Here is a 27,250-nt window from a genome sequence, read left to right as displayed (position 1 = left end):
TTGTAATTTGTATTTGTGGCTTTTATTGTTGCTTCCCCTTAACATAGAATGACCTTATTTTGAAAGGAGTGGTCATATGTTACAAAAATTGACAGTATCTACTGTGACGTCACACATTAGTTTGTGCACTGCCGTTTTGAAGCCTCGACTTTGGCATTTCGGCTGTTGCCATCTTGGCTGACGCTGTGGAGAGCGAGGGGTGGATCTGAGCAACCATAACAAGCATTGTATAGCCTATTGACCTGAAATCCTGAGTGCAGAGCTGATCTTCTTCCAGGACCTGTTTACAAGTGTGTAGGCCTATGATAATGCATCTGCCTGTATCCTTGTTATTACTTTCCAAAGCCTCTGTTGTACACTTTACACTTTCCCCTACCTCGCTCGGTGCCCAGGTTACCAGCCTCGTCTCCCTCCCTCCTGTTCATGTGCTCACCTTGCTGTGTGTTTGTAACCCCACCTCTCCCCCCTCTGCTCAGCGCGAACACATACACCACACATATTGACCAATCATGTGCGGCTTGAACAGAAAAAAAGAGAAAAACAAAAACAAAGCAGAGTATTGGACAGTGGCAAAATAAACAACACAGCTCCTGGGAGTGAATGGTAAGGCAAGGTAAGTTTTGATCCTTCGGAGAACTGTATTTTTAATTGGCTTAGCTGCATTGTTGCCTTGAACTTTGAGGGTGAAAACTAAGAATGCCAAACGAGTGGTCCTTAAATATGCTTGCAACTGTATCGCTATCTAGCAAACTAGATTCTACACAGGCTAATTCTAGAGCTAGGCTAGAGAGCTAGCCTCATTGAGTTTGTCAGTATACATGGGCAGTTACTTCAGACTCTTGTATGTTGTATGAGCCATATTTAATTTATCATTTATTATTTACTCATTGAAATGGTTCCTCCGTACCACTATGGGGCTGTATTTGGTATCGCGGCAGCTGCCGCTGACCTGGGGTCAACTCAGGCCATTTAACCTGGTTCAAACAAAGTACAGGTTTTTGCCATGCTAATTTGGGGGGAGCAGTTAGTTTTCTACTGCCCTCACTGTGCTTTGTGAAGTAATCTGTGTTATTATTTTTATGTTGTTGGATATGACGTTTACAAAACTTTGTGGAAAATAAATTGCCGGATTATTCTAAGTTCTAAATGAGGACGTGCATCGCTTTCTTTGAGCGTACATCAAAACAATTAACTTAGCCGAGTTAGCATTAGCAGCCAGTAGTGGCTACAGTATAGAACTTAGCCATTACACTTGTACTTGTAACCATATAACGCCAATTTGCTTGTTTTCGGCACCCCCAAGGCATGGATACTAATGACGTCAGATTCTGGGTGAGTCGTTGATCTCTACTGATTGGTTAGGGAAAAATCAAATTCCCTCCCCCTTGTAAATCGCCTTCAATGGAGGCGATGTCAGACTGAAGGTTCTGGGAGCTTCAGTCTGACACTCAGGCTAGTCAAATAGCTCACACTGATCAGGGAAGTACTACTGTTTACCGACTAATGATAACATATTCTGTTACAAGTGTTTTCTCTTAGTTCAGGCTGTCGTCTTTCACCAGAAAATTTTGATCACTTGTACGATAAATCTAAAATCTAAACGAAACATCATCATATAAAGCCTTTACCAAAGAGAGAGTTAAATATCAACCTGGCACATCACATGCCTTTTTCTCACACTGACCTTGTGACTGAAGCATTTCTCAGTGGAGAAGTCAGCACTGGTGGCGATCACAGTCTTACTGGAGAGGATGGCGTAAGCCACAACCTGGACAACTGGTGCAATGTCTGGAGACACTTTCAACTCAAAGGACACCTCACCCTCCGACACTGAAACAACAGATCAACTGTTGAAACGAAGATTACAATATTGTAACCCTAGTTCTATCATCATAGGTGGAGCCCTCTACTGGACTCTGTGGGTAATACTCCTCCAATCATGAGCACAGGTTCATACACTGACAGCTAGCCAATCAGGCATGCCTACATGAACACATGTGGAGACCACTGTATATGAGAGGTGCCGCCATAAGTCAATCTACACCCTCTTCAGCAGGTGGAGCCCAATGAATGAACACCCTGTCACGACATAACATCAACCAAGCTTTACTGAACCTGACCAGCTTAAGGTTACTCACTGTAGACTTTGACTTCTAGTAGGGGGCCCTAGCCAACCCAGGTGAGCAACTGAACTGGCCGGAGCTTCGGCCTAACCTTGCAGGGGTCAATAGACAAGCAATAGACACCCTGCACCCCACATTTCCCAGGTCATCAAGGAGCAAGGAAACATGTTTGTGTATCACGCCGAAAGGGGAGTCAGGTGCAACACCGTTGACATACACCAAACCCTTTTTACCAGTCCTGTGTCACTCCAGTGAGCACAGACCCTGAAAAAGACCCCAACATGTCCAAGAGATAGAAACGTATGAACAGATGGGGTGTAGACCATTGATGCTGCCCTACATACATCCTCGACACTCACCCCACTGAACAAGTCCACCGACACTCTCTGGAGTGGGCACAGACCACAGCGGGACGGTCCCTGTCCACCTGCCTATTGGCTTGGCAGATGCATTCACAAAGCCATCTCGCAGGGCGTTTCTTGGATAGGGCCTTACTGGCCACACACCAAAGCACACAAACAGTGTGCAATTCGCTGTCACCAAACAGGGTGTAGGTTGACTGATGGTAGGCAAGCCACCTCCTTATACACAGTGGATTCCGCATGTATTTAGGTAGGCACGTCCCATTGTTCGGCTACATTTATTCAGATCTCAGTGTGTGAACGCATGCTTGTGATTGGAGCAGCATTACCCATAGAGTCAGGTAGAGGGCAGAGCCTGTGTGAGATAGAAACAACAATCATTCACATGCCTCCACTGATCAGTGAAACAGCAGTCGGAAGTCTATTTGGCTATAAGAAAGAACATGGAAATGAGGCTACAAGCCTGCAGCTAAACTCATCATTTAAGGAACAATCTTTACCTACCTTGTTCACTGTGCTCAACCTTTTTAAATCCTTGCATGACAATGGCCCCTCTGGATAAAATCTGAAAAACATAAATCAATAAGTTACGCTGCTGTGTAAAACCTTATTACCCTTGACAGGATACTTCAGTTACAGACAGGCTCAGACTGGCCATTGGGCAATTCTACCAAATGCCAGTTGGGCTGGCCCTCAGTATGGACTGCAAGGTGACCACCAGCAATGTTGAAAAAACAAAACAAACAACAAAAAAAAAAAAACATTGTAGGAAAATTAAAGGAAGACCTGCAGGCTGCAGCCCACTTGACTTGGGGATAATCCATCTGATTAGGGGTCACACTATGGCTAAAGAAACAGGCGACTTCACCAGGACTCACCAAATACATCACATCCACAGAGCTCTGGCTCTGTCCAGCTATAGTGTATTGGATGGAGATGGTCTCTTCTCTATCACAGCGAAGCGGTTTGTCCTTCTTCTTCAACTCCAGAGAACTGGCAGTTATAGAATGAGGAGAAGGTGGCCGGATCAGGGACAAGGTGTGAACTGCCTCCTGATAGTATGGGTGTCTGTCTGTGTGCTCTGGCGTTTTTGTAAGACGAGCCTGGGGTGTTGAGAAGAAGCATCAACTAACAGTGGTTAAATTAGTCACATGTAGTTTTTATTAGTGAATCAGGAGGTCCTGGAAAACACAAAGGGTGCACATCCAAGACCCAAGTGAGAAAAACAAAGCTGGACCGTGTAATCACAATACTGATGATGAAACATTTGATCCCAGTATAGATCTACATGCAGTATGCCATTCCAGCCCGGTCTCATTCAAAAGTTGTCAAATACCGCAGCTTTGGCAGTGCTTTCAGCATCAGACACTGACGCCAAAAGCCACCTTTCATGTCAGTTTGCCCACTGGCAGAGGTGGAAAAAGTACTGAAAAATTCTACTCAAGTAAAAGTAGCTTTACTTTGATGAAATTCTACTTAAGTACAAGTAAAGCTAAGTAAAAAGTAGTTTGTTTAAAATGTACTTAAAGTAGAAGTTACTTAGTTACTTCCAATAACTTGATGGGGGTCACTCCTATGCAGTGCAAAAATGGTCCAGGGGTCATAAATCCAATCCAAAAACTGGTTAGTTTTCTATGATGAACCGTAAAATTCAATCAAATTTAGGGCTGCACAATATCATTAGAGCATCACCATCGCAATATGTTCTTGTGCAATAGTCACATTGTGAGACTCGCAGTATAAGTTCATCATATCAATATAATATTAGTCAAAGGCAATATGCCATACTTATTTTGCTGGTTAATACTTTAGGTTGTGAGTTCTCAGTTTCCATGACAGTTTGATTGTAAAATGTATATTTCATGCAAATACAGCCTTTCCAAATCCCAAATGATGACTTCTTTCCAAATAGAGCTATTCAAGTTATTGCAATACACTGTATATAATACATATCGCAGTATACCAAATCGCCGCCGATTTTGACTCACCAACACAACTGTTAGACTGTTGATACACAGAGCAACATTTTGAGCAATATTGTTGGGCATTATTCTCAGGGATGCAAACAGGTGTATGGTCAAAAAAGAGAGAGCTTGTCGAAGCGAAATTCTGAATATTAAAATACACAAACACTAATTTGGAAGAGTACTGTGTATTCCAAAACAGAACAAATCCATTGAGCAACAGTGTTTCCCCTCTATGCAACTAGCAGCGGTGGTGCTCCGCTGCTGAAATATGATCGCTGCTGCTGATTTCTTTTTCTTTTTTTTTTTGTCTTGGCTCTTTAGAAACTGCTGTTATATTATTTGGCGCTACGGACACTTCATATCCAGGTCAATTCACACACTTGTGAGTAAAGCATATAAGAGGAGAGGGCTCCGTCTTATCTCTTCATAAACTAAAGCTATATTATTTTGCGTGATGGATGCTTCATATAATAACGTAACGATATACTATTTATAGTGTTATATGGTGAAACGTTTCGCTTTATAACATGATGACTTATATTGTTTAAACGACGGCATGTCATTTCTGTCTCTACATGGTCGCACCTTTACAATCCTCCTCTGCTCTCTGTATCGCGCATGGCAGAGTTCAGCCCCGATGCGTGCGCACACACACACACACACACACACACACGCACACACACACACACACACAGGTGAGCACACAAGAGCGCGGCTTGGGACACATTCTTCTGACCTACAATTATAAAAGGCACTGTGCACACGGGGTTTTCTTTCGTTTCGTTCGTTTCTTCGTTAATTTCAACTGCTGCGTCTGCTTCTGCCAAAGCACTCCCACCCTTCTCCATCTCTCTCTCCAGTAACTCGCCGGCACTGGCCGCTTGTTCTGGGTCAATTCCACGCGAGATTTCCGACATTCACCCTTTTGGTTTCCATTTAGCCGAAAACTTTTTCTCTCTTTTTTTTTTCTTAGTAACGGATGTGATTTCAAATGTAGCAAAGTACAATACTTAAGTCAAAATTTACTTAAGTAAAAGTACAATTACAGATTTCAAAAACAACTGAAAAAATTACAAATTACACAAAAAAACTACTCAATTACAGTAACGTGAGTAAATGTAATTAGTTACTTTCCACCTCTGCCCACTGGTGACAGAAGGTCAGTGTTTCCCCTATATGCAACTAGCAGCGGTGCACCGCCGCACGCTCACTGGGGAAAATGCTAGAGCGCGGCTTGGGCTGTATTTTCCTGACCAAACCCGACCCAAGCCCGATGCAGTTTGTTACCTAACATAGTTATTATTATGGACAGTGTGTTAATAACCATCAAAAGACTGCTGTTACACACAGACAAACAAGCTGCTTGCACAGCAGCGCAGCACGGCACTGTACACACACTCATTTGGAGCAGAGTCTGTGTTGCGTTCAGGCGTTGTGATGTAAATAACAACTTCCAGCACTTAAATAGGTCATAGCACAAAACAGCAGCATGTCAAGTGACTTTTTACTTTTATTATGTTCAACAAAATTGTATTTTCCTAAATCTTGAGACACCTCATATGTAAGACAGACATTTCACCTGCTCATTACTGTGCACACATGTACTGTATGTACTCAGTCCTAAAGAGCCCTTCTGGTGCCAGTAGATACATAGAAACATCCCAGCAGGCTGTGCTTTGCAAGTGTACAAAAAAGTTTTGCGCGTGTGAAATTTTTTTTTCCATGTGTGTGCTTCACCTCCGCTGCTACAACTCCATCCTAGGGGAAACACTGAAGGTCCTTTTATTTCTACAAGTCTCCAGTGTGTATCCCAGAACCAAATGTAGCTCATGAAACTGCTGTGACAGAAAACACTGGTTCATGGACATAAATTCAATATAATCTTACTTACTCTAAGTGTGATGTCCCCGTTCAGAGTCGATGTGTTAAATGAGAAAGTGGCAACACCATAACTGTCTGTTGTGAGGCTCTGTGGCAGATGCAATGACCACGTGCCACCACTGAACAGGTAGACCACTGTGTCAGGAATGGGTGTATCATTGTAGTGAACCACTTTAACCTGTTGGAACCACAAAGTCGTATCACTGAAAGTCATCATTATTTCAGTTTTACTGTGTACACAATCACAACTGCTTTGCACTTACTTTTCCTTCCACAACTGATCCCCGGTCATAAATCTTGGGTGTGTCAATAAAAGAAAGCTTTCCAATGACATAAGAAATCTTTACTGCTTTTCCTTGTGAGTGTGAAATTCCTGTTAAAAAAAAGGCTCCCTGTTAAAACAGTGTGCAACCTTCTTAAAACAAAATACACTGTTTCCAAAAATAACTGGAAAAAAAAAAAAAACCCATACCTGTCCCATCCTCTGTCACCTTGGCACTGAGAACCAGATTATCTTCTGGCAGCAAAAAAAAGCGGGAAAAAATTGGGGGGAAGTTTGGTTGTGGGACAGTTGACATCTTGAAAATAAAAGTAGCACAGCCGTTCTTGTCTGTCTGGAAAGTACAACATAAAAAACAAAAGAAAATGAGAATGGCGTTTGTGTCACCCAAACAAGTTCCTGCTAATATTTTTAGCTTGCTGAGTTTGTGATTGTGAAACAAGTCAAATGTGCTCTTTTTTTAAGGTTGTAAAAGTTTTCTAGTTTTCCATTTTTCGATCCAACAGTCCAAACGAAACATTGAAAAAAAAAGTCAGTGATCTTTTTACATTGATTTGACAATTCTTATAAAGATCTAAATCTTGCTTGTTCATGAGAGCAGTCATACACAACCAGTGATAATGGCACCCTAGTTGTGCTGTGCAGCCTCATGTTAGAAAAATGCACTTGTCACCTTATCCTGCAGTGATTGTTCTGATGCACCGACATCCTGACTGACAAGCCTAAAAGTGACTTTAAGCTTAGTTACATACTACGCTGCATCTCATTTATTTTTCAGTATCAGTGAAGTCAACAATGCTAACAGGTTCATTGGAATGTATATGCAAGCTGCAGACAAAGTCTTTACTCAATCCCAATACACCCCGTGCCCCTACCACTTAGCCCTAACCTCTTAGAATATTTAAATCAATTTCTGCCAAAATATCCCCTTAAATCCTACACCAGACCTTTAAAAAATAAATTAATAATCATATTATTTTAGTTTAATTTTGTTTAAAGGTATTATGTGTAATATCATTTTCTCTAATCAAACAAAAGAAACAAACAAAAAAACATTAGTTTTATGCTAAGGTCTTGGTAGCTAGCTAGCTAGCTAGCTACCTAATGTCAAGTTGTAATTGCTATTTTGCGCGTGACACATAACATTGTTTGTTATCTAAAGACAATACTGATATTGCTGTTTTGTTATCTTAATACACTATTTTCTCTAGATAACGAGACAATTTTATCATCATGCTGAAATAAAGAGATAATTTATGCCAGCAATTAAGATACAAAAAAATTAAAAAGCAACATGGGAATTCTTGGCTTCCGCAGGTAAAGATCAAAGTATTTTTTTTTGTTTTTCTATTTAACCAGGAACTGTGTTCATGAGCATTACATCTTCACAGTGTGGCTGTAGACATGTTGTTTTATTTGAGACCTGCCTGATGAATTTAGACTGTTGTCCTGCACTGTTGGCACGTTTTCCTGCAAAAAGTATTGCACAAAAATTTGTACATATCCCACATAATGATGAGTCAGTAATTCACGCATTACTCAAGTCTTTTAGAAGGCTGCGATCACATGACCACTGTGCTGACTGGAGTAAACAGGGTAGCTGTCCTGGGCCTTTCCCAAACTGGACCCCCCTCACTCCCACTTTGTTTGTAATCACCTTCACACCCAAATGAAGTTCCCTTCATTAAGGTGTAGGGTATAAATACAGCAGCAAGCTTTGGGACAAACTTCCCTCACTGTGGCGGATAAAGAACTGTCGTAATCTTCTGTTACAATGGAGAAAAATCAAGCTTATTCCCTTTTTATGTGCTCTATATGTTCTTGTATCACTTATGTTTTATCTGTAGGCTCTGTGCTTCTGTTAACCTAAATTTCTGTATGTTATCTTTTGTCATTAAAAACAAAAGTAGCTTAAGTAAATAAATGGAAAAAAAAAAAATGGAAATAAAACTTAACTCTTAAGCTTCTTTGGTGGCATTTCTTTTTTTAATATATACATATACATATATATATACACATATATATATATATACATATATATATATATATATATATATATATATATATATATACATCATACACACACACACACACACACACACACATATATATATATACAGTACAGGCCATTCTCATTCATTGAATTCTCATTCAATGCGTTTTCTTTATTTTCATGACTATTTACATTGTAGATTCTCACTGAAGGCATCAAAACTATGAATGAACACATGTGGAGTTATGTACTTAACAAAAAAAGGTGAAATAACTGAAAACATGTTTTATATTCTAGTTTCTTCAAAATAGCCACCCTTTGCTCTGATTACTGCTTTGCACACTCTTGGCATTCTCTCGATGAGCTTCAAGAGGTAGTCACCTGAAATGGTTTTCCAACAGTCTTGAAGGAGTTCCCAGAGGTGTTTAGCACTTGTTGGCCCCTTTGCCTTCACTCTGCGGTCCAGCTCACCCCAAACCATCTCGATTGGGTTCAGGTCCGGTGACTGTGGAGGCCAGGTCATCTGCCGCAGCACTCCATCACTCTCCTTCTTGGTCAAATAGCCCTTACACAGCCTGGAGGTGTGTTTGGGGTCATTGTCCTGTTGAAAAATAAATGATCGTCCAACTAAACGCAAACCGGATGGGATGGCATGTCGCTGCAGGATGCTGTGGTAGCCATGCTGGTTCAGTGTGCCTTCAATTTTGAATAAATCCCCAACAGTGTCACCAGCAAAACACCCCCACACCATCACACCTCCTCCTCCATGCTTCACAGTGGGAACCAGGCATGTGGAATCCATCCGTTCACCTTTTCTGCGTCTCACAAAGACACGGCGGTTGGAACCAAAGATCTCAAATTTGGACTCATCAGACCAAAGCACAGATTTCCACTGGTCTAATGTCCATTCCTTGTGTTTCTTGGCCCAAACAAATCTCTTCTGCTTGTTGCCTCTCCTTAGCAGTGGTTTCCTAGCAGCTATTTGACCATGAAGGCCTGATTGGCGCAGTCTCCTCTTAACAGTTGTTCTAGAGATGGGTCTGCTGCTAGAACTCTGTGTGGCATTCATCTGGTCTCTGATCTGAGCTGCTGTTAACTTGCGATTTCTGAGGCTGGTGACTTGGATGAACTTATCCTCAGAAGCAGAGGTGACTCTTGGTCTTCCTTTCCTGGGTCGGTCCTCATGTGTGCCAGTTTCGTTGTAGCGCTTGATGGTTTTTGTGACTCCACTTGGGGACACATTTAAAGTTTTTGCAATTTTCCGGACTGACTGACCTTCATTTCTTAAAGTAATGATGGCCACTCGTTTTTCTTTAGTTAGCTGATTGGTTCTTGCCATAATATGAATTTTAACAGTTGTCCAATAGGGCTGTCGGCTGTGTATTAACCTGACTTCTGCACAACACAACTGATGGTCCCAACCCCATTGATAAAGCAAGAAATTCCACTATTTAACCCTGATAAGGCACACCTGTGAAGTGGAAACCATTTCAGGTGACTACCTCTTGAAGCTCATGGAGAGAATGCCAAGAGTGTGCAAAGCAGTAATCAGAGCAAAGGGTGGCTATTTTGAAGAAAGTAGAATATAAAACATGTTTTCAGTTATTTCACCTTTTTTTGTTAAGTACATAACTCCACATGTGTTCATTCATAGTTTTGATGCCTTCAGTGAGAATCTACAATGTAAATAGTCATGAAAATAAAGAAAACGCATTGAATGAGAAGGTGTGTCCAAACTTTTGGCCTGTACTGTATATATATACACACTAGGGTTGCCACCTTGGATTTGTGAAAAAAAGGGACACTCGACCAAATGTTTGAGGCCGAGGGCTCGGCCATTATTACCAGTTCAGACTGACCAATGAACATGAAATTCAGACATAGGAGACCAGATTTGCCATCATTACATGTCCTTCTATGTGCCTGTATTTTATATTAATTTTTATATCAATGAAAAAAACAAATCCGTGTTACTAAATTGGTATATGTTTACATGTATCTCACCATAGCAAGTTGGAAATTGACATATTCTGCCATATATGAAGAGGGGAGACTCTCTGGAATCTGGCAATATAAGAACCATGATGCTGGGACATTCTGTCACTTCACAGCTGTCCAAAACATGTGGTTTGTGCCAGGCGGACATGATTGCCAGTATTTTTTCATTATTGCAAGAAATTCCATTGACTCATTCACAAGTCAAAAATGTGTTTTATCTGAAAGAAACATGCAATATTTACATCTAAGATCATAGAAAAATAGTCAACCAAGTGCAATGATGTCCTCCAAGATAATATTTGCCACTTTGATTGCAGTAAAAAAAAAAAATTGGGCACTGGGGGGGGGGCACGTGTCCCCCTCAATGTATATGGTGACTGCGGCCCTGTCAGCATGCATAATTAGGCTACAGTTGTCTGGGTGGGCAAAGGTGAAGTGGCTGGTCCAGTTTGCAGGATTTAGGGGGATATATTGGCAGAAATATGACATCATATAATAAGTATGTTTTCTTTAGTGTATAATCACCATGAAAAATATCTACAGCAGGGAGCAGGTCTTTGTTTGAAGAGATCACCATGTTGCACTGCCATGTTTCTACAGTAGCCCAGAACAGACAAACAGGGGACACGTGTCCCCCTCAATGTATATGGTGACTACAGCCCTGTCAGCATGCATAATTAGGCTGCAGTTGTCTGGGTGCGCAAAGGTGAAATGGGCTGGTCTTGTCATACAAAGTTTGATGGAGTGTCAACTGGACAATATGGAGATATTTGCATCTTGAAAGCCGGACTACAAATGTGGATAGACAGGGAGAAACACACACAAGCCTAAGACGTGGTAAGATACGATATTCCTCACTATATGAAGTGACTGATAACAAGATCTGTATAATGGGTTGTAAAGAAATTCGTCAGGATTTTATTTGGTAGACAATTAATCTATATTTTATAGCATGATGGGATGACAGCACAATGATGTGTGTGGTATCACTGGAAAGCTCTGCTCCTGCGCTTTCATGTGATATGCGTGGCATTTCTGTGCGACCCTGCATTCGCGAGTAATCCATCCAACAGTAATGTGTGTGCAAAGCTGTATGAAAGCTCTGTTATACATCATTTTAGTGTAACTTTTTTTTTGCTGTGAAAACATTCGGAAAGCTACGATTCCGCTGTTTGAAAAAACAGAAGAAAACAGATGAAAAAAAGAGAACAGTTCTGGGAAAAACGGGACGGGTGGCAACTCTAATATACACAATACTGTCGCAGCACGGATGCATTGCCAAGCGCCTATTTTTCAGAATGCAACTGCTGCACCTTCAGATAAACAGAGTTCAACTTTTGGAATGCAGCAGTGTGCATCGCATGTCATGTAAAAATGAACAACAAATGATTAAAGACACGGCATGTGTACCGCCCCTACTGGTAGTCGCATGATACTTTATTTGCACAGAGCATCTTCCACAACAAACCTAATATGGTGTTGCACATGGTCAGTAAGTCAGCGTCAGAGCAGGCTACTCTTCAATCCCCATTAGTTGGTGTGGGATTGCACTTGATGGCGGACCCTCCGTCTGAACACGGAAACGGAGTGGAAGTTGTTAGAGAGGGTGTAGGGGGTGGTTAGAGAATGGCTAGTCTTGTTAGGAGGCAGGTTGGGGTGGTGGCTGTATCACAAAACACAGGAGTTTGCCCTGGGACTTACGCTTGGAGACCAGTCTTGGAACTGTGTGAACTCTGAGTTAACTTTGAGTCATTGTAAAGTGCATCTTCACCATGTTGTTTTCCCTAACTACAGTAACTTTACTTGCCTAAACCTAACCTAACCTACATAACTTTGCGTTAATTACATAACTTTTCGAATGAAAAGCCCACGTCATTCGTGGGCTGTTTATTCCTAGGATATCATACAAACCATTGTATGAGAGTATATTGATGAATTTATGACCACATGTAAGGCTGATGTTTTTGATGACACTGTAGAGATGACACTTAGTAGTTATAGCAACTGTACCTGCAATGTTTCCTCCTGGCATTCTTCATCTCTTCGGCCATGAAGGATTATTCTAGAATTTATCAGAGATCGGCAAATCTTAAGGTCAGCAGTGCCAGGCACAGGCTGTCCATATGTATACCTGGAAGGAAAAATAAAACAATTTAAGTTTTGTTGAAAAAAGGCTAATTTATTTGTTTAAAAGCATATTTTGGCATGACTACTCACTTTGCACATACGTCAACTTTGATTTCTTCCTGGGCAACGCTTATTTCATCAAAAGCGTTTATTTGTACACCAAATTTAGGCAAAACTGTGGGGAAAATATGGTTGTTAGCATCCTTTGGTCATTAAAAACTATAAACATTGACAAAACAATGCTAACTTACCATATTTCTCCACCTTGAAGCTATGATGTTGTTTCAGTCCGTCGACCCCCACATTAACTTTGTAGGTGCCTTCACGGGCCTCCGAGTTCAAAGAGTAAGAAAGCTGCAGTATTTTACCATTGGATGATTGATTCAGCCACTGTCCAATCCGGTTGCCCCTCACATCCTGTTAAATAAAATGAACTGGAAGAACACTGGGACCCTATGGTGACTTTCATGATCCTCCCATTCAGTATTTGTACGACAAACATGACTGAAAACATTATAAATTCCTTTGCAGTCAAAAGTCAAGTAAATCTGACTATTTTTTTATTCAGGTTGGATCAAAATGCCCCATATTTTCAGAAAATGTGATGATCACTAAAAACTTTTCCACACTTTGGTTCTAATTTTTTGATGACCACTCACTATCGCTAACCATTTAAAATGTTAAGAACATAAAGGGCTCTAGTTTCCCGGTACGGCGCAGGGTGGCGAACCCCGCGCAGAGCTAGTTTCGAGCAGCGCAACCTGAGGTGTGCTCAGTTTGCAGCTTGGTGCAGTGACAGTTTCGTGCCAAAAGGCTTCGCCGAAGGTGCACTAAAAGCTCACCAGCTGAAACCAGGTCTACTGTCAGCGCTGGCGGAGCGCAGCCGGTGGAAGTGGAAGTTTGGCTGACCAGCGGACAGTGCACACACGTCACCAAAACCTCACAGGCAGGTTTCCAGAATATCAGGCACATTAACGATGCAATAAATACCCACAAACCACTATTCAATGCAACTATCTGCAATCAGCACATAAATGTATCTCTATATCGACTGTCCTGTCACATCTGATGTCAGATCAAAGGGGATTGGCACCGTTTGGCACGTTTAGCACGCGTAATGGAAACCCAACCTGATTTGATTAACACAGCTGCAAACTAATGAGTTCACATCCCTCTCAGCCAACCACAAACAGCCACAGCATCAGATAGGGAGTATATATTCAGCATCTGTCTGCGAGAGAGAAAGAGAGAGTGCGCACGCACGAGGGAAACGCAACATTGATTTACAATTGTGGTGACCCCCTCCCAGGCTACCTTTGCATCATCAGCCCGTGGAGGTCTGCTCGCAGTTCTGTATATTCGGACACTGCGAGCTTGGACCTCCCGGACCAAAACATCAGTTTCCTCCTGGGAGAAGTTTGTCCGTCTGACGCTGCTGCTCTCTTCTGCCATGGTGAATTGAGTAAACTGTCATTACGCCTTCGTGCGGCGCATTTAAGGGCGAGGAGAGGGGCTCATTTGATTGGTGTGATGTGTGTAAAACCCACTCCACGCCTTCTCTCCTCCCTCTTTCCGACTTGTGCAGGTAGGAGGGACGGAGGTGGGAAAGAGGAGTAGCTGCGCCAGCGCGCACGGTGTGCCAAACTTGCAAAATCCGCCTGGCCACACCCAGTTGGCGAAGTGCAGGTGCGCTGCGCCTCCACCTCACCTGGTCTGCGAAACTAGAGGCCAAAAAGTTTATTTTAAAAATCTTGGAACATCTCTTAAAAGATCGGTTCACATTTGGTGCCAGTAACAACAACTTCTCTAACCCAATGGCTCCCTACTGGTGGATTGCCTTCCAAAAATGGGTCGTGGGTCCATTCTGAATGGATTACAAGTGACTCACAAACACATTTGTAAGAAAAACACTTTTTTTTAAAGTATAGTGAATTTCTGGCATAGAACTTTAATCTTGAAGTGCAGTTTTCTGCTGTAGAGTTAGAGACTAAAGGACAGCTACTTGACAGACACACCAAACTAGCGACAACATGGCCAAAGACAAGTATGACGCTGAATGCAAAACGTTGAAGAAGAGTACACTTGCAAGATAAATGTGACACTTTCTAATGTCACAATGGAGGGACAACTACGCAGGTTGATTTTAGCGCTGCTCATCGTGGACTATATTGCTGTCATTGTTCATTTTAGTCAAACCATACAGTTTGAAAACGAGGCGCAGCTCCAACTAGAAAACAATGTTTTGATGCATTGGATGTGCTGAATGTGCATATTAAGGCAGTACAGGAGGAGGTGCACATTAATAATCCTCCAGGACTGTAACATGCTCATGTTTAACCCAAACAATGTGTCATGTGACTGCAGTTGCTTCACATCCAGGTCGGAACACCTTCTCACCACAAACCAACCGCACCAGAGTTTGTTTGTAACCGGAGTAAGACCATCTCTTCAAGAAGATCTCGGTCCGGTTGTTTTGGTGTGACTGCTGTGTTCACACCTGCCCAAACAAACCGCACTTAGGGAGTAAGCAAACTGGAGTTTGACTGAACTGAACCAAACAGGGCAGGTGTAAAAGGACACTTAAACTATGTGGACCTTGAACTAATGACTGAAGAGAAATCTGGACCCCATGGCTGGACCAGTTGGGAACCACTAGTCTTAATATTCCTCCTGCTCACCCTTCACAGAATCCTCAATTTATTACTACCCCTCTCTTTTATTAATTCTGCTCAACAGGGAAACAAAGAGGGAATTTTACACAAAAAACACAGTAACTTTGGAAGATTAAGACTAACTCAGACTGTTGAAGCCTCATTTAAGCTTCAGATAAACTTCTGAATACATTTTTGCACAAAACAATAACTCTTGTCCCCATCACTTACTCTGAAAGTGTGGTACAAACAGGAGGAATGATTGCAGGAAGAAAAAACTGTTTCACTGTTGATATGTTTATTGTTTTGTTTTGTTTTGAAAATAGTTGATCTGACCTTTCATTTGAGTGCAAGTGAGGGTGTGAATCTTACCTCAACTTCAATGATGTTATACTGAAAGAGGAAAACAAATGAGATTTGTTAATAAGTGAGTTGTGTTGTTTTCCACTCATCAGTGCTAATAGTTCCTCACAGTGTCACAGAATAACACTGATGTGTTATTACAGCATTTCACTCACAATACACTCAATAAAAAGTTGCAAACTCTCTTTTGACTAACAATCCAGTGTGTTGCAGTAGTACAGTCTAGTTACATGGTGACCTCAAGACTGCTGTGTTCCTGATTTTACACTTTTAGCAGTCATACCTCCTTTTAACAGGCACAGGCTCATCAGACTGGAGGCCATTCAATGCACTGCTGACTAAAAACACTGCTGATATTTATCACTAAAAACACAGGGTAAAACACATGGCTTCTTGTGGAGAGAGAGAATTTCAGAGAATTTCACCAACCCAATCACCAGACAAAATGTAAGCATCATAGCAGAGTTGTACCAATACCGATACCAGTATCGGAAATGCCTCCGATACTGCCTAAAATGCGCCATCGGGCATCGGCGAATACAGCCTATGACCAATCCAATACCACATAATGCCTCAAGTCTTCACGCATACGCGCGCTATCATTTGAACATCGCCATTGCTCGTTGCTCCGCTCCGCTCGCTTTTCTCTCTCTGTCATTGGGTTATTCTTGTCCTATGTCCTATTTTTATTACTTTTATTATTAGTTGAGTCACTGTGTCTGTTCATGTGCCAGCCGAAATGTTGTTGTAGTCACCTAAAAAGTGTCAGCAGATGGCAGGAGCTACATTTGAAGTACCGTACGTAATTAAGTGTTGAAGTACCGTACATCAGGAAGTGTTGAGTTTGAAATGACGGCGCCATGCATTAACTTTATCAAGGCAACGGGAGCGGATAAAAAGTAAAAATATAAAGATACAGAGGGAATGATAAATAACGGCCTGTTTATAAAGTAGTCTGTTTCAAATGAAGCTGGTAGCCTCTGCAGTTGTGGTGAGTAAAAGCCCTGCTACTATTTTTAAATTTTTATTTACTTAAAGTCATCTGGTTAAAATTCTTGTATTTTTGAATATATACTGAAAAAAGAAAAATTGCAATGTCAGTTTTTTCCAATATTGTGCAGCCCTACGCTCTACTGAAGCCTTTAAAATGTCTTTTTTACCAAATTGTGTGGCTGCACTTTAACCTGTGTCTTGATCTGTGTCAACACTGGATAATAATAATAATAATAATAATAAAGTTTTATGGCATTATTCTACTATTATGTATTTATTTGTTAATACTTTACATAGAGTTTTAGGAGTTGAGACATACAACAATTCATATCCCATCCATTTTTATTTTACGAGCTGGTATCGGATTGGTACTCGTTATCGGCAGATACCTAAGGTTCAGGGATCAGAATCGGTGTCGGGAAGGAAAAAATGGTATCGGTACATCTCTACATCATAGGTAATGATTTAAGCATGCAGGAAATTAAGTTACATTTAAATTTAATCTTTAGGGGACAGAGGGATGGTGCATTGACCAGGAATTCAAACAAAGCAGGCAGGTCAGAGGCAGGCAGGGTCAGCAACAGAAATAATTCAACAGGAAAGCGCTGGATCTACAAAAATATTTGACGTCCTTCAACTCGGCACAGGCAAGTTTACCTAAAGGGAAGGGTTGTACTATTGACCTTAAAGCCTCAACAGGAGCTCTAGCACAGTTATTTATAAAGACTGATTAAACACATAGCCCAGGGTAAAGAGCAAAACCACCTTGATTTCACTTTATTATGTAACTTCTGTTCAATTCCACTCCCCCAGCTAGTGTGTACATTGTGACTGACTGTGTCACTAACAGTTTGTTTTTTATGAGGTCTTAAAGTAAATGGAGGGTCAAATACTCACCAGCTGATTAACAGGTCTCAACTTAGTGTCGAGTGTAACGACTCTGAAATGCACTAAAAGAAATGCAGAAAGATTACATGAAGATTTCTCATTTAACATGCCAACAGTTAAGTGAAACCATAAATTGTATATAAAGATAGTCGCCCCCTGGTGGCCCGCCCCCTCCATGTTAGCAGGTGAGCCTAAAGATGGTTTCTGTCATTTTAGGTAGGTCTTACCATGCTGTTGTAAATTCAGTGTTCATATATAAATTTGGTGATGTGACGTCATAATAATGTGTCAGTTGGAGTGCTCGCAACTGAGTCAGACCAATAAATAAAACGTCACAGCCTTTTATGCCACGGGGGACAACAAACAAAGCATTCATCACCATTGAAGCAAAGTGTTGCTGTGTGGCTCTCTGCATGTTAAATAACCCTTAAAACCCTTATTTTTCAACCTATATTCCCATGGGAAATGGGAATGTATACTGTGTGACTTAGGTGAATCTGAACTAACCCTAAACACCTTGTTTCCACTTATGTGGCTGGTGTCCCCAAATCTGTAAATACATGGATGATGCCTCCAGTGTCCAATGCAAGGAAGTGCATTTCCTTACAGATGGATAGAAACCTTATAGGTTACCTGTAGCCATGGGGGAGATGCATGGCAACAAATAAGTAAAGATGTTGGTCTGACAGGTACGTAGCATGTTTTATGAAAAATGTAATATTTAATATTTAAAGACATATGAACGACGGAACGAGTCACAATAACAGTCTGACTGTATATAATGAATAACCATATTTTAGCAGAATAACATTACTCAGATTTGTTAAAATGAGATAAACAAGTTGTTTTTAATCAGACAAACTTACATGACAATCAACACAGGCAACTGAATTGAAGGAAAAAGCCTGTTAGCTAAGCTAGCACACTGTCATACAGACTCTCAGTGAGGAGTTTCACAGCCATCAGATATCAAGAGGATTGCCATAGGAATAAATGGACTTCCGGCTGACTCGTCTCCATACACATACCTAAATTTAAATGAAGTGTACACACCAAAGTCGCACAATAACACAAAAAAAGTGGTAGACCAACAGCTCTTGTGTTCAGCAGCGTTAAATCACTGTTTTTCTGAATAGAGTCTGGCTTTGAAGACAGCAAAATAACAGCTTAATTTTCTCGTTGGAAATCAAAGCAAGGTACAGCGGTGAAAAAACTCTCAATATAGCGTGAACTTAAATTGATAGTTATTTTTAGCAGGGACAATTTTAGGGGGCTTAAATATGTTTTGTCAATAATCCCGTCACAGCAGATTACTTAGCTTCCACGTCAGACGCCATCCTGCTTCTCCAAACTGGGGGCGTGTGGACTACATTTACTTTATGCAATAGACTGTCCATGGATAAGAATCCCATACAACCCCACTTCAAAAGATTTTAGCTATTCCTTTAAGTCTTGTTTCACTATTGAAATTACATACTTGATTCCAAATAAAAGTAAATCATGGGTCTGAAACTCAAGGGGACAGACAAGTTATGTATGGACTCATTTACTCTGTGTTCATCGTTGTCCTACATTCTATCAACTTTGGGGCAACTCTTTATCAGAAACATTTCTGACTGTTACCTGTTTGTCCAGGGAGGTAGAGCGGTTTGTCTGTTTGGACGAATGTCATTGGTTGATAGACTTTGATCATGACTTTCATGATTTGTATTGAGTAAAAAGTGTCGCCTCGTACCTCCACCACACACTTCTGTATCGTTTGTCTCTGCACTACAGGAACCTGTGAAAGAAAGATATTTCAAACCCAAAGTCTATTCTGTAATAACATTTTAGATGTTCAGAGTGTTACTGAAGAATAAATAAATGCCAATCTGGAGAGCTGACCTGAAACTGAACACAGGTATGAAACTCTGTGTCAGATGTCTTCTCGAAGAGCGTTGTATTCGTCTCATAGGACATCAGAGTGACAGTCATGACCAGCGTCTCGTTGGGCTGCAGGAGACTCGCACAGAGCTTAGTCTCAGCTCCAGCTTCGAGAACTGCAGGAATGGCCACCACATACTGCCTGCAGCCAGAGGAACATACACACAGGTGGTACAAAAACTACTACTCGACTATTTCCTTGCTATCCGCACTCATTCTTGCTGCTCATTCCACGCTGTGTTATGTTCAGTGTTGCCAGATCTTGGGAGAGAAACAAGCAACCAGGACCAGCAACCAAAATTACTTTATAAATACATTATATTTACTGGCCTTGAACTCTACCAAACCAACTAGCTGACCAAAAATGTGGAAAGAATAAATTAATGAATGAAAATGAAAGTAAAGAAGTTGCATATAATGATCTTTACTGGATTCTTTCCATATTTCGACCACTTGTTAGCGAAATAGTTAAAGAACCTCCATTAATCGCACAATTTAAATGTGAAAAGTCTCACTGACTGACCGACATCTGTTGGTATGCAGAGAAGGAGAGGGGCGGAGGGAGCGGAGCTGTGGAAACATCCTGCAGTCTGACATACTATCATGCGTTTAAATAACTTATTCGATGGATATATACAGAGAGAAAGGCGAAATTTAGAGAGCAAGCCCAAATAAGCAACTCCACTTTAGAAACAAGCCCAAACAAAAAATACGCAACCCGCGACTACCAATATTTGTAAGTCACTTAACAAAAAAAAAACAAGCCCAAACTCACGGCGTATAAGTGCAACCAAACCTGGCGTTGTTAGCTGTTTGCGTGACACTGTTGCTAGGTTACCAGGGAGCAAATGAGTGTGTTCATGCAACCAACCCTGCACAGCCCGACTCCGAGGGTAACTTGCTCGGCTTCCCTTGTGTTTTTGTCCCAACAGAATACAATAACATTATCGAATGTTATATCGAATGTTTTTTCTATTGACGGTGCGTAAGTGTTTATTGCAAGACGATATGTTATCGGTTTATCGCCCACCAGTAACATTTAGCTAACACACACACACATGGATAGGTTTAGGAAAAAAGAACAGGATTTGGCTTTGCAATCTTACAGGAAGCAAACACCGCCCTCCCAGGTGAAAGACAGTTGGTGGTTGCTGGACCCACTCACCACCCCTCCCACCCGCCATCCTCAGACAGGGGGTAGCACGCAAAAGACTCCGTCCTCTGACTCTTCTAGCGTAACACACACTTCACACACACATAGGCTACTCATTTACATTACCGTACGGGGACAACTTCTGCCTCTCTGCTCCAACACTGACTGACAGCTGACTCCACTCATTCACAGTCACCACTGCCCCAGGGCCGCTACCATATGCTATCTACAGGGATAGCACTGGCAATCTGAACCAGTCAGTGGCGAAAAAAAGCACTTTTATATGGGATGCATTTGCCCCCATTACCGTTTTAGCTCATTTCGCAGCTCAATACTGAACCAATTTTAGAACGAGTGGTACCCATGAATGATACGCACACATACACATGGGGAAATAGAGCCCAGGTTGAAAAATACCGAAGTTGTCCTTTAAGTCATATATCCACGTTTATATCCATAAAAAAAACTTCATAATGTTAAATTATTGCGATAACCAACAAATCATACAGAAACAGTCACAGTCACCCACCCCATCACATCAGTTACCAACGGGACCAAGGTGAATCCATAAATTAATGTGGAACTATGTTCCTGTTTTGTGGAATAATCAAATAATTTAAACTTTTAAACATTTTGAAGTGAATTAGTATTGTTGGCTTGAAAAAGGTAGGCCGCTGATATGTCAAATTCATATTTCAACATTAAGAATCTAAAAATACATTTAGTCTCAGTCTTATTACGAAGTCGATAGCCGCTGAAAAAATTATTTTTCCACTAACAGATTTAGCTCCTACTTCCACAAAGTTAACATGTATTTTTAAGCTAGTAGCACCGTGTCACCAGCACAGCTAACGGAGGATACCAGAGGATGCGAGACATTTCCAGTCACTCAAGAGCACTGTAAAATCCAAAAATCAAAATGAACTGACAGAAAATAGATGTAATCATTTCCAAAATCCACAACATGTTTATTCCAATAAAATATTCTCCTTTAATCCATATTTGGTGACTTTTTTCACTGCAGTCATACTCTAATGCACAAAGCTGCTATTTTTAAATATCCCATGGAGAGAGACTCTCACTGCAGCCTGTTCTATTTTGTTCTGAAAATGTCGGCGTGCAGCCTCGTTCTGTGGACGATAAACCAGGTGCAGACTTCCATCTGTGTCACCGCTGATGAGGAAATACAGCGAGTGCTGGACGGAGCAGTGAGTGACAACAACCCCGCCCACATTTAAGAGGACTGTGTAGTGGACACACTAAACAGACCGAGGGTCTAGGTGCCATGTCTGAAGGGGTACTGTTGGTTCCAAAGGTACTGTACTGAAAGGGTTTGGTGGAAACGGGGCTTTAGTCTTCAGTCTGGACCAAGCAGCAACCTCTGGGGCTTAAAAATGAGGCCAACACATAAGGGCCAAAAACTGTAGTTCCTCTAATGGCCACTTGAGGCTGGTTCCAGAAGCCAGTCAATCAATTGCTGGATCTCACACTGAATAATTGCCCATTCCAAAAGAACACATAGCAAAACAACATGATCCGATATTCAAGTGAATTTGGCACTGTGCGTCGCTCCCATCAACAGGTTTTAACAAAGTGTCACCTAAAACTACATGCTGATGTCAGTATTTCAGACGGTGCAGGTAAACTTACGGTTCTGCCAACACTTGTCCCACACAAATCCAGCTCAGGCAGACAAACAGTGTCCATGTCCTGGGAATCCCAGAAAGATCCATGACTGACGGAGATGAACGTCAGAACCTTGTTGAACAAGCTCTGCTACACAAACCCTGTGTTTACCCACTATTTATACACACACACACACACACACACACTTTACCCAATACTTGATGTTCTCTGTCAATCATTTATAGACTGTATATTTTAACGCATACATTTTATTAAAGCAGAAATCTAAAAGGCTGTCTTGTTTGTCAGACTCTCTTTTATGTTGTTTTTGAAATGTCGGTCTTGAAGTCTTCCTTTCTCAGGTTGCTTTAGAGTGTAGGAAGTTGTTGCCAACCCTGGAAGAGCAACTTTTTCTGCAGGATTCTCTGGCATTACATCAGGCTTTCACCAAAGAGATGTGCACGCGCATCTGAATTCAAGAACCAACCCATTCTCATTATGAAGTCGTCAAATACCACCACTTGGTCATGGACTTCCGCTTCAGACACTTAAGAAAAAAAAGCTTTTGTGGTGGTATGTTAGCAACCCCAGTTAATAACGCCACTGGGTGGTGAAAGTCTGAAACACCACCTGACAACAATGTAATTCAAGTACCTGGAAAGGGCAGGTGGACAGGGTGGTGGATGGGTCCAACTACACCGGACTTTTGCCCAGGAGGCCGCTGTTTGCTTCTTGTGTGAATGTAGAGTCAAACCATGATGTTCGTTTTAAACCTAACCACGTGTTTGTTGCACAATGAAATAAATATAAATATTTTACTGATGTTGTAAATCTTTTTGTTTAGTGGCCATTTCGACATACCAAAGTTCCTAGGCGTCTCGGTTTGACTCGTGATTGCTGTTCCTTTCCTGAAGATTTACAGAACTCACATGAGACAGGGAGGAAGTTGAACAAAGTTTACTGAGAATACAAAACAAGAAAACAAAATGGCAGACGAAGTACTTCCAAAATTACATCACGTACATTTCCCTCATGCAGGACGTTGGACACAAACACTGCCTGACTAATGCACGCAACATCACCGGGGACTTCATGCTCCCCCACCATGGACTGTTCTCCTTGCTGGCCTCTGGCATGAAGTACCGCAGCATCAGGAGCAGGAACAACCGGGTTCTGCAGCAGCTTCATTCCTCACACACCACCCACTTACACTGAACTCAGTCAACAACTCCTTTCTGTATCTTTCTATTGATGTCCTGTTTCTATATTTCCACCATATCAGCTGTTATTACACACAAGTACAAGTGTATTTTGAAAAGACACAATGCATTTAACAGGCGTAAACTGACACAGTGTCCCAGAGCATCAACAACATTCAGGATACCTAGTGAGTCATATGTAGACGTGAAAGTCCACTGACCAAGCGGGGCTATGTGACGAGTTGGGAGTGAGAATGTGTTGGTAGAACAGCCAATAGGAACGCCCTCTCCCTGTAATGACCTGTGATTGGCCAGAATCTCCAGTCACAGTATTTATTTTCACTAGCCTGAAAACAGAGCCAACATCAACTTTAAACCAGCATGGATTGCATTAAAGGTTCAAAGTTTATTATTCTGATCACAGACGTGGTTTGTAGGTACTCTGTAAGTCAATCATTGACAGGCGTCATCATTTTCAGTTTATAAGGCTGGCTGTAGTTTCACCAGCTCTACCAGTTAATATTATAACTCTGAATATTAACCATATTCATGCAAAGTTGGCTGAACACACCTTTTCCAAACAAACGTCTAATGTCTGATCTACAGATCCACTATAGCTGGCATACAACATGGCAGAGAATGAATCACACCTACGGACAATTTAGAGTCACCAATTAACCTGCATGTCTTTGGACTGTGGGAGGAAGTTGGAGCACCTGGAGGAAACCCACGCTGACACGGGGAGAACATGCAGACTCCACACAGAGGGGCTCCCCCACTCCGCTGGATTTGAACCAGGAACTCTCTTACTGTGAGGTGACAATGCTAACCACTGCACCACCACACTGCTCAAACTACATTTCAAACCTTACATGTCTCATTTGGACTAGGAACGCCTCGGGGTCCCCCAGGAGGAGCTGGAAAGCATAGCTGGGTAGAGGGGCGCCTGAGGTGCTTTGTTTGGCCTGCTGGCCCCATGACCTGGCCCTGGATAAGCGGATGAAAATGGATGGATGGATTTCTAAATGTAAAAACATAAACAAAGTATTTATTACCACTCCATAAGTTATTTGAGTTATGTACATTATTAGGTTTTTGAGTTATGCTCATTTTTAAGAGCAGAGTGTAAAGGCGTTATGATGAATTCATCATTCATTCTTCGTGTCACCGCACATTTTCACAGGTTTTGTGCCACAGGTAATGTAGAGCAGTGACATCATCATGAGTGTGCAATGTGATGACACAGAATACAGATGCTTTTGCTCTCTGCTGCAAAAAGAATGAATGTTCTAGCTTGTATGGTTTTTATTTTGGATCGATATATACGGGATTATGCAAACAACAATCTCCTGAGGCCATTACGGGGAAATCAGGTGTAATTACAGAAAAATACCACGTTTGCACCGCACATAAGGTAAGGTAACATAAGGTCATGACATGATGATGGGGAGGACAGAAGCCTTAGCTTTCTGCTGTTAAAAGAATGAAAGTTTAGCTATTATGGTTCTTGTTTTAGCTCTATTTAAACAGAGCCATGCAAACAAAATCTCCTGAGATGTCTATTTTTAAAGGGTTAACATTAACTAACTTTACTATTGTGAGAAAAAAAGCACCTAAATAGTCAAATATGGAGGTTCATTTTTGAGAAGAACCAAAGTGTAGGTAACAGCTATCTGGTTTTACATCAGTTTGCTCCTTCCTACTTTTCTAACCACCTAACCATAACCCTTTGGCTCCCACTCAGACCCCCAGACGGCACTATTACTCCCACTCATAGTCTCAAGTATGTGCATCAGGGATTGAAACATCTAATCCCAAACTGATCTGAACCTATAAAGATAAATATGTCACAGGTTGTCCAGCTGAATAGTTTGCTCATGAATGCCATTCATCATTTAATCAGGAAAATGGAGGTAGCAGCAGTATGTCATGTTTTTCTTTTAACATTTATTCAGAAAATACGTGATGTTTGTTATATGTAGTCTCAGATTTATATTAATAAAATTATATGTAAAAAAATACATTTAAAACCAGAGAAAATGTGAAATAAAACAGGCAAGAAAAACAACCAAATACATATTAAATAAAGTAAATGTTTGGGATAGAGTTTTGTTATATGGCATTAATAAAGAAACACGGGCAGCATTATCACTTGAGAAATATTCATCCATCCAGTGGTGTGTGACGATCAAAATATCACCAGATATCTCCATGCTGTTTTGTTGTTGTTGTTGTTGTGTCTGTTGTGTTACAAGGCACCATCTCTGGCCATTCCTCGTCAGTCAGACGTTGTTTAATACATTTCCAGAGCAGCTTTTTCCTCACAGTCTGGCATCACTTTCCACTTTTCAAGGCGTGGCTGTTTTCTAATTTGTCTTTGGGGAGGCAGATCCAGGAAATGAAAACATAATCTAACCATATCCATTAGTCCTAATGCACTCATGACTAGAACACACTTAATTTCCAGTTACAGGGTTGTAAAAAAAGAAAGAAAAACATGCTGGGTGCATGAGTCGAGGACAGAGTGATGATTGTTATGTAGATACTGTGAATTAAGACACAGTTTTAAAAGAATCAGTCGAGACAAGATTAAGTGAGTAGGTAGATTGGCAGAGGGAGTAAATTGTTACGCTCCGTCAAAGCAGATCCCAAAGATTATACTGTGAAGAGCCATGGGTAACCCAGGAGCTTGCTGCTGGAGCAGCAGCAGAATAGAGAGTCACATGGGAGATGAAAACTTAAAAGACGTCATCACAGACACTGTTTGCACTTGGTTTTAACCCTTTGAACTCTGCCATAGAAACAGTCCGCCAGTGTTTGTATTTATGCGTATTGTGATGTCATTTGTTGGAGTATTTTCAAATTATTTATATCCCAAAAATCTGTACCACCTAAGCTAAAAGGTTATGTAAGTTAATAGTCCATATTCATTGATAAAAGTATTGAAATTATGTCATAAATTACAAAAAAAATACAAAAATCTGATGTTTTTTTCATTGAATTTAAAAAAATAAACACACAAAACATATTGATCCAAAAGATTCCTAAATGTAAAAACATGATTGAAATATTTCTTAACACTTCATAAGTTTTTTTGAACTACGTACAATTTTTAGGTTTTGAGATTTTCTCAGTTTTATGAGCAGAGTGCAAAGCTGTTTCATCTGCAGCAGAAATATTTCCTCAGCGCCTACTCTGGTATTCTTTGGTGTTTTATATCCCTAAAATCTGTATAACTAAAAGCTAAAAGGTTGTATGAGTCAATAAGCTGTAATAATTGATTAAAGTATAGAAATTGTGTCATAAATACAAAAAATACAACAGACATTCCTATGAAAATGTTTCTCTGCTCCTCTGCTTGTGGCACAATGTAATTTTTTGCACTTGCTGCAAGAGACAGAAGTCTTAGCTTTCTGCTGCAAAAAAATATAATGCTCTAGCTATTACAGTTTTCATTTTAGATTGATTTTAATCAGGATGATGTAAACAACGATCTCCTGCGGCCACGACGAAACAATACCATTGCTTTACCACGCGTTTTCCTCTTCTTTTGGACTGCTTGTAGTGTAAGATAATGAGATCATCTTGACAGGAAATACGTCATGAACGCAGGATGTAGTGGTTGTTTTGATGACAGCTAAATATAAATTTATAATTTGCCTGTTTTACAAGTTGGACAAAGTTTTATGTGACCGTCCATCGTTTTGACCCATAGAGGGAAAT

At 41.0% G+C, this 27,250-nt stretch overlaps 1 protein-coding gene across 3 annotated transcripts in view; it reads right to left on the bottom strand.

Moving 5' to 3' along the window:
* Positions 1-22,508, bottom strand: part of LOC117260169 (alpha-2-macroglobulin-like) — a 44,211-nt gene extending 21,703 nt beyond the window's left edge. For all 3 annotated transcript variants that reach the window (XM_078167347.1, XM_078167346.1, XM_078167348.1), the window contains exons 1-14: positions 22,353-22,508; positions 19,511-19,691; positions 19,250-19,406; positions 17,636-17,688; positions 15,755-15,775; positions 12,983-13,148; positions 12,822-12,906; positions 12,615-12,735; positions 6,806-6,947; positions 6,597-6,706; positions 6,344-6,511; positions 3,364-3,588; positions 2,990-3,050; positions 1,685-1,830 (exon numbers count right to left, since the gene is read on the bottom strand). In XM_078167347.1, coding sequence (XP_078023473.1) covers positions 1,685-1,830; positions 2,990-3,050; positions 3,364-3,588; positions 6,344-6,511; positions 6,597-6,706; positions 6,806-6,947; positions 12,615-12,735; positions 12,822-12,906; positions 12,983-13,148; positions 15,755-15,775; positions 17,636-17,688; positions 19,250-19,406; positions 19,511-19,691; positions 22,353-22,435 — 1,719 coding nt within the window. In that variant the 5' untranslated portion in view covers positions 22,436-22,508. The remainder of the gene's footprint in view (positions 1-1,684; positions 1,831-2,989; positions 3,051-3,363; positions 3,589-6,343; positions 6,512-6,596; positions 6,707-6,805; positions 6,948-12,614; positions 12,736-12,821; positions 12,907-12,982; positions 13,149-15,754; positions 15,776-17,635; positions 17,689-19,249; positions 19,407-19,510; positions 19,692-22,352) is intronic.
* Between the last annotated feature and the right edge of the window lie 4,742 nt (positions 22,509-27,250).

The sequence above is a fragment of the Epinephelus lanceolatus genome, chromosome 4, assembly GCF_041903045.1.
Source record: "Epinephelus lanceolatus isolate andai-2023 chromosome 4, ASM4190304v1, whole genome shotgun sequence".
NCBI lineage: Eukaryota > Metazoa > Chordata > Actinopteri > Perciformes > Serranidae > Epinephelus > Epinephelus lanceolatus.
This window is presented reverse-complemented; position numbering and strand designations above follow the sequence as displayed.